The sequence below is a fragment of the Diadema antillarum genome, unplaced genomic scaffold (assembly GCF_040938485.1).
Source record: "Diadema antillarum isolate AM-2024a unplaced genomic scaffold, OU_Dant_1.0 seq00000364_RagTag, whole genome shotgun sequence".
Classification (NCBI taxonomy): Eukaryota; Metazoa; Echinodermata; class Echinoidea; order Diadematoida; family Diadematidae; genus Diadema; species Diadema antillarum.
In genome coordinates, this window is record NW_027271365.1 from 1,422,357 (window position 1) to 1,430,232 (window position 7,876).

Genomic DNA, 7,876 nt, shown 5'->3' on the forward strand with positions numbered 1-7,876 from the left:
GCGTAGTCTAGCATGATATTGTAGCCATGGTATACTGTCAGTGCTTCAGCTACTTGCTGTTGTAGGTTAGGATTTTGTCTTTCCCTAGAAATGCACATTTTCTTCTCATAGTGCCATAGCCATTGTATGATGTATGTAGGTAGATTTACAGAAGATACTCAAATTATCTCTCAAGCTTTGCAAAATTTATAGGAACATCTCATATCATGAAGCTTAGAAATACTGTTTACCAAAATAAACTTGCTTAACACTGCGATATATTTTATCTGGCGTACAAAAAAAAATTGTTGTGGCTTTCATGTCATTGCATCTACATGTATTCTACAATAAAAAAACAATAGTTTTCATCATAAGTATGATTAATTGGTAAAATCAAGGATGTACATATTGTATAGTACCTCCTTGATTACGTAGATATGTGATTATTTGCATCACTTGTGCACAGAACAAATGGCATGTGCATGAAATGCATTCTTGAAATCTTCCAATTTTAGAAGTAATAGGGCATAACCAGTGGACAGCCATTGCTACTCTGGCTCCAAATTTAAGGCATAGGTTTTTCTCATAAGAGATCATGACAAAAGTATTTGTCACTGTACATATTTGATGACTGCCATTGCCCACATGTGAATGCAATGGTATAGGTTTACTGGAGTTCATGCAGTAGAACTTAATTGGACTGAATTCAAAGCTCTTATGTGGCAAGAAATGTTTCAGCATTATATAGTCTTTGTGTGGAATCAGGCCACTCACACTATAAATACTTCATCTCCTCAGGAACACACACACAGAAACACACACACACATACACACCAATTACATTTGTTGTTGTTATTGTTGAACTAAACTTGTATGTAGGATGGAAGAGTTGATCTCAACCAGTCATTCAGTGGATATTCAATCATGTCAGGGTTGATATATGCACCCACACAGGCACAAAAGAGGTTGTAGTTGTAGTGGTAGATGAAACTTTTCGACGTCGAGCATTCCATTAGGGTGGATAAGAGGGTGGTATAGTATGTGAGGTGAGGTGCCTAACTCTTCTTATCCCTTCTCGTCCCACCCCCGCAGCAGCAGCAGGGCGATGAGATGCTCCAGGCCCAGCAGCGGAGCCACAGGAAGGCCCTGGATGACATGCAGCGCAGCCACCAGCATGAGCTGGAGAAGAGAGAGGAGGTGCATAAAAAGGAGAAGGAGGATGAGGACAAGGCTGTCACCACCGGTAAGTTCTCCCTACTCTCCCTCCATCCCTTCCCCATAGGCCCGGTATCCAGTGTATGCTGGTGTTCTTATCCCCTCTTCAGATACAACCAATGAAGCAGTGCAGTAACCTCTGCCCCTGTTGAGCAGTCCTTCTTGGTGTGCTCAGAGTGGATGTGGTGTGCTGACAAAGGATTTACTCACTAAAGGAAACAGAAAATTTCACACTATTTTAACACAACTTTCAACAAGTCAATTGTATCTCTATTACAATCAGCTTGAAGATTTTGCTTTGGGGTGTAAACTGAGCAAAGGAACTCACATATTCCATACCAACAATCTTCATTAAATAAACTTTGAATTCTTCCTAGAATTGTATGCTCTTTCATATTTCAAAAGTGATTTATCGTTATTTTACACAAAAGTAAAAAAAAAAAATATGAAGCCCCATCTCAACCAAAACTATACCATCCCTTTAAAGACCTACATGTAGTCTGTGTTGTTTTCTCCTGTAGCAATATCGGCCGTGAAGAGAGCGTACGAGGCTGAGCTGGAGAAGGAGAGACGGTTGTCAGGGGAATCGTCTCCCAAGGAGGTCGAGTCCATCATGAAGAGGCACAGGTAAGGGGGATACAGAGAGGTGTGGAGTACCTCACAGGGGAATGTTTAAAAAAACATTTTAAGCTATGATGCCCATTGGTAATGTTTTCGTTTGTTTGTTTGTTTGTTTGTTTGTTTGTTTGTGTGTTTGTGTGTTTGTGTGTTTTTTTTTAGCCAAAGGCTAGTTGATTAGCCATAGCCGCACTTCACATAAAATCATTTGAACCAAATTGTGAGCTAGTACTGATTTCATGGGATCTTTGTGGGAAACCAGAGGGCAAAGTGCAGATAACATCTACTTTTTATAGTGTAAGATAGAAATTACCCTCCTCCCAATAAAAAACAAAACAAAAACAAAACTGAAAATGAAGCAGCATAAAATACCAATTTTTGGAGGGTTTTAGTGTAAGTTACAACCGTAGATGCATTCTCTCTATATTCATGGCAGTGAGCTGTTAGTTGTATTAAACATGAATAATATTTCAACTACCAATTATTCAAATCATATTAACTGAAAGGATATGCACTTATATGGTAAAAAAGAGGGTGGTATATATCAAGCTTTGTAAGCTTTGTTTTGTGTTTTGTGTTTTGTTTTTGTTTCGATGGGGATGGGAGGAGCCTTTAGGACTGCCTTGACAAATCCGAATCAAAAATTGATCTTTCAGTCATACATGAGGGTACCGTCATCCCCGTTGACTCTGACATCTCTCTCAAGTTCATATTTTTGTTAACTTTGCTGTTTGTCTTTCTCCTCCAATTTTGTTACCTTGGCAGGGAGGTGGTAGACCAGATGAACAAGGACTGGCTGATCCTCTCCCACAAGTTCTCGGAGCAGTGCAAGGAGAACTCGACGCTGAACAAGGCCCTGCGGGCCATGCAGCGCTCCCAGCGGGAGGCCTACGAGCGGCTCCAGCGGGCACAAGTGGAGAACCGGCAGCGAGTGGACTCCCTGGGGCAGGAGCTGGCCCGGCTGGAGGGCATGGTGCAGGGAGGAGACACGGAGGCAGGTGGTGGTGGTAGCGGTGGTGAGGGAGACGAGTCAGACGAGGAGGAGGAGGAGTCGAGTGAGGAGGTGAAATTGATGCAGGTAGGTCAGGATGAAGCAAGTCTCTCATCAGGCTGGTATCAAAGGACCCACCTTGTTTTAGGACCGCTTTGTTTTTAGATATCTTGGCCATTTCAAAAACAGTTTTCATCAAATAAACTTTGAATTCTTCTTAGAATTGTATCAGGCTTTCAAGTGGCCCTACTTTTCCTACTTTTTCCTACTTTTTTACTGCTGTCCCTACTTTTCCTACTTTTTTGCTCAAAATCCTACTTTTTCCTACTTTTTCCTACTTTTTCCTACTTTTTTGGTGAAAAACCCCGCAACAAAAAAAAAAAATATGTGCAAGGCTACTTGAATAGTTGATATTCAGAAATGATGAGTAAACTCTAGTTGCAGATTATTACTGGTGGGGAGAGCCTCTTCAGCATGAAAGAGGGATAACACAAACCAATCAACCACAAGACTGCTGCCAGCCTCAGCTTTTGCTCCTGTGCAGATGTGATTGATCCCACTGATATTGCAGCCTAGGACTTGGAGCAGTGCTCATCCAGCTCTCATCATTGCTCAAAATTACCAGGCTCTCCAAAGAGATTTACTTGTAGCAGTGGCGTATCTTGGGGGGGGGGGGGGGGGGGGGGGCAAGGGGGGGCACGTGCCCCGGGCGCCACTCCTTAGGGGCGCAAAAAACTAAAAAAACGAAAAGAAGAAGAAGAAGAAGAAGAAAACGAAAGAAAAAAAGAAGAGGAAGAAGAAGGAAAAAAAAAACCTCGCCCGGACGGGGTGGGGGGGGGGGGAGGGGGGGGGGCAGAAAACCAAATCAAACAAGATAAAAACAAAACATGATGACGCGGACAAATAACAATGTTTATTGTGTTCACACAAGAATTCCGAATTCCATGTTTTGTAAGCTGAAATACAAACATTTTCGGCTTGCTCGCTGCGCTCGCTCGCCAAAATTTATCAAAAAAAGATAAGAACAAAACGTGATGATGACGCAGAAATATACAAATTTCCGCTCGCTCACGCATACTAATTGAGAGTATTTTTTTTCAAGTCCTTAGTTTGTTGGTATAAATCGTTATCTATAAGGCCGTCACTATATCTTGATTGGAATTGTAAGATTTGATAAGCAAAAAATGACAAGAATCCCATGTTTTGTCAGCTGAAATACGAAAATTTTCGGCTCGCTCGCTGCGCTCGCTCGCCAAAATTCATCAAAATTTATTTCATTGAAATCACCCTCAAAAAGACCCCTTTTAGGTGCTTGAAAAAGCATATCATGTGGACATTTTTTAAAGTCCCTACCGGGATGGGGTTGGGGTTGAACACTTTTTCAGAATTTAGGGGCGCAATTTTCACGCTTGCCCCGGGCGCCGTTTTCCCTAGATACGCCACTGATCAAGAGTTCTGGTGAGTATCAACAAAAACTACTCCAAAAAGCCTGCACGTGTCCTGATTTATTCCTACTTTTTTTTCTTTAATGCCCTACTTTTTCCCTCTCATGTCCTACTTTTTCCTACTTTTTTAGAGATTTTGTTCCTACTTTATTCCTACTTATTTACATTATCCCGCTTGAAAGCCTGTTGTATGCTCTTTCATATTTCAAAAGTGGTTTATCGTTATTTAACACAAAAGTAAAAAAAATATGAAGCCTCATCTCAACCAAAACTATACCATCGCTTTTTTATGACCTACATGTAGTCCTGTGACTTATACTCTGAATCTGAGTTGAATTTATGTGAAGTAGTGTATAGTTCAGTTGAAGTATGGCATGCTGTGTGTTTGTGGTAGAGCTCGTCATATGTGACCACCCAGCTCAAACCTCACAAACATTAGGCCAAAATGAATTTCCACTTTTCTACATAGTGTAAAAGGGTAACCTCTAAGGTTTAACATGATATCATACATGTTAAACTTGTTAAAATTGGACCATTGTAACCTATTCAAAAGGTGATTGAAATAAGAGGGAGTTAGGAGGTGCAGTTTCATAGAAAAGGGAAAAAAAGAGGAAACAACATTTGGGTAACTGGGGCCCTTCTTTTGCATTTAACTTTCTGTATCATCAAATACCATCAAAAACTGACTGAAGTTCTACCTACTGTAGAAAGGGACTTTGATTTAAAAGTGATGTTTTTGTTATGCTACGATGTAATATCAAAATTTATCACTTTTAACCTTGATCGCTTGCATTGATTTTGCTTTTAAAACACTTTTCCAGGTGAACTTGAAGTTGCGAGAACTGGAGCTTGAGTTTGCTCAGGAGGAGATAGAGAACCTCAGACGGGCCAAGGAGGAGGCGAGTGCTAGCCTGAAATCTGGGGCGGAGCAGCCGGGAGCTGGTGACATTGCTCACCGTGGCTCCTTGGCTAGTATTCAGACAGAGTCTGGTATGTACAGTTATGTTAGATCCCTTCCTCTGGCTATTCGTCTGTGTCTGTCTGTCTGTCTGTCCGTCCATCTGTCAATTCATTCAGCTATCTATTCATTCATTCAGTTTATTTCATTCTGGTATATGCGTGCAGACAATAAATACATATGTGTGATATTTTGATGCAACTATGGTGCTAGACTATTACCAGAATATCAATCAATCACTATAAAGTGATACATGAAGTTTGAAATGGGGTGGGGGGCACTGACAGATACTTTTTTGTTCTAATCCATTTCCTCTCCTCTATTCCGTCAATCTCAGATGGTTCAACGAGACCAAAGAGCAGAAGAAGTCTTTCAGATCTCACGACGAGATTCTACAAATCAAAGGTGAGTCTCACACGAAAGTTTCAATCTACCATTCTTGCCTCTACACATGCCCTTCGTACAATATAAGGATTTTTGTTCACATACAGGTACTTTATTCCCAAATGCTGCCATGGCTTATGTTTCTGTAATTAAGGATGACTCTTTAAGGCAGTTTATTCTATATTGGAGTTTTACAATGTAATTTGAATGATTCTGTTTATTACTCCAAATAAGATAAGCTTTAATATTAGTTATATCAAAGATAGGATGGAGGTCAAAGATCAGAATTTCTTGCTTTATTCGAGAGAACAAATAGTTAGCTATATTCAAGATCTTGACCATGATATTGACCTTGATATTGACCTCAGCCTTCAGATTATTGCAAATGGTAATTAGAACATTTGCATGTTTAATTGTTTGTAAGTGATATGGAGTAGAGTTCAACATATCAATTGCAGACAAGGGTGACATTGTAATTTATAGCAATCCAGCTACCATGTCAAAAACTTGGATAAAATCCAAACAACTGTGAAAATCTTAGGTGTTTCCTCAATGGTGACAGAATAAATTATGCACATACTTGTACAAATCCCCAAAATCTGGTGGTTAAATGATGTGAAAATCTCCTGCAAAACCTTCTAGCTTTGAACAAGATGCCCACTTTTTATTTTACATCTCTTAAGAAGTGTTCTTTGTACATTCAAGTATAGATGGGTCCAAAATTATGACCAAGCATTACTGTTCCCCTGTTTCTCCTCCTAATTTACTTATGTTTATTTTCATTTGCAGAAATCTGACAAGAAGTGACCCGAGTAAGGACCCTGTGTGGGCTGGAGTCGGATTGTACTACGATTCCGGACAGTTACACTTCATGTGGTCATTCATGGGATGAATGGCCACCCCCATCCCATCCCCCTTCTGTGTGGTGGACTAAGGATGGACATTGTCTGTGTCTCCTTCCCTTCTGAAGTATTTATTATCGCCAATCTTTCCTCTGGTGCTGAAGACTGCCCTCTATAGTCAATGAAGGAGACACTGCCCAATGTCAACATGCCACTGGGGGAGAAAAAAAAAGAAGAAAATTAGAGATTGCCAATCATTCATTCATTCATTCATAGAGTGGTGTGGAAAGAAACTGTGAACATATTTGGGGAACCTGTGCCTCTTTGAAACACGAGCTAAATTTAAGCGGTAAAAAAAATTCATGACGTGATTCTAATAGCCTTCTCTGCGTACGTCGTGGCGCCGTGTGCGCAGACTGGCCAGTGGGTACCAAAAACTGTGCAGTGGTAGGATTATTTTACTGCCGTGACCACAAGAAATGTATGTGGATGAGTGACGAGGATGGAAAAGGATATCTCGAGCATAGCGTGCGGTGACGATTGGACGGGGAGATCATGGATTATTGATCGATGGACACCATAGATGGAATTGTCGCTGTATCGGGCGTCGCGGGATATCGTTCTTGTGGCATGTCATTTCAACCTCCGGAAGCATTTCGTTTCCACCTCGGGAAGCATTTCGTTCTGCCCTTCCTCCATGCTTACCCCATTCATGTGTCGACACTGCTATTATTCATCATATTTGTGTATATGTTCTGACGAAGATTTGATCAATTTTACTTCAGATGATTATTTTTCCCCCTTCATAATCCTTCATCAACCAGTATTCAGTCCTTCTGTCAGGGCCGCAGTTTATGTCTGTATGTATGACCTTATCAACATTCATTGAGGTTGTAGTTATATATTTATTGCTCATCCATTCTCAATGATATTGTAATTATGGACTCCGTGCTTGTGTAGTCCATCTGTGTTTTTTTTTTTGTAACGATCTCTTTGTATGAGTGGAACTGCCACACGTTCAGGAGGTTTCTCTCCGTTTTTTTTGTAGGTGCGTGACATCATGACGCTTTCAAAAGGTGACCTCGTCCAATGAGAAAAAGAGTTGATTTCAGATGTCTGAATTTTTCGTTCTGTTGTTTTCATTGAGGGGGAGGTTACTAGTAGAATACCACTGGAAGGAGGTGAGATTCAATATTGATACATTTTTGGTATCAGGCTGCTTGGTCGAAGCCAAAATGGAAGATTTTGAAGATTCCTTGAGATGTAGTTCGCATATTTTTTCAAAACTAAAAAATTGTCTGTATCAGGTTGCTTGGTCGAAGCCAAATTGGAAGATTATGAAGATTCCCTGAGATGTAGTGTGCATATTTTTTTTTTTTCAAAATTGAAACTCCAACATCCCTCTCCTTAGTTGTGAAATAAATATGTGTACATACCTGCAAGT

At 40.5% G+C, this 7,876-nt stretch overlaps 1 protein-coding gene across 3 annotated transcripts in view; it reads left to right on the forward strand.

The window, feature by feature from the left end:
* The window catches only part of LOC139731184 (uncharacterized), a 170,306-nt gene extending 163,231 nt beyond the window's left edge, over nucleotides 1-7,075 (forward strand). For all 3 annotated transcript variants that reach the window (XM_071642066.1, XM_071642067.1, XM_071642068.1), the window contains exons 14-19: nucleotides 1,072-1,222; nucleotides 1,716-1,821; nucleotides 2,578-2,890; nucleotides 5,070-5,238; nucleotides 5,544-5,611; nucleotides 6,380-7,075. In XM_071642066.1, the coding sequence (XP_071498167.1) occupies nucleotides 1,072-1,222; nucleotides 1,716-1,821; nucleotides 2,578-2,890; nucleotides 5,070-5,238; nucleotides 5,544-5,611; nucleotides 6,380-6,397 (825 nt within the window). In that variant the 3' untranslated portion in view covers nucleotides 6,398-7,075. The remainder of the gene's footprint in view (nucleotides 1-1,071; nucleotides 1,223-1,715; nucleotides 1,822-2,577; nucleotides 2,891-5,069; nucleotides 5,239-5,543; nucleotides 5,612-6,379) is intronic.
* The last annotated feature ends 801 nt before the right edge of the window (nucleotides 7,076-7,876 follow it).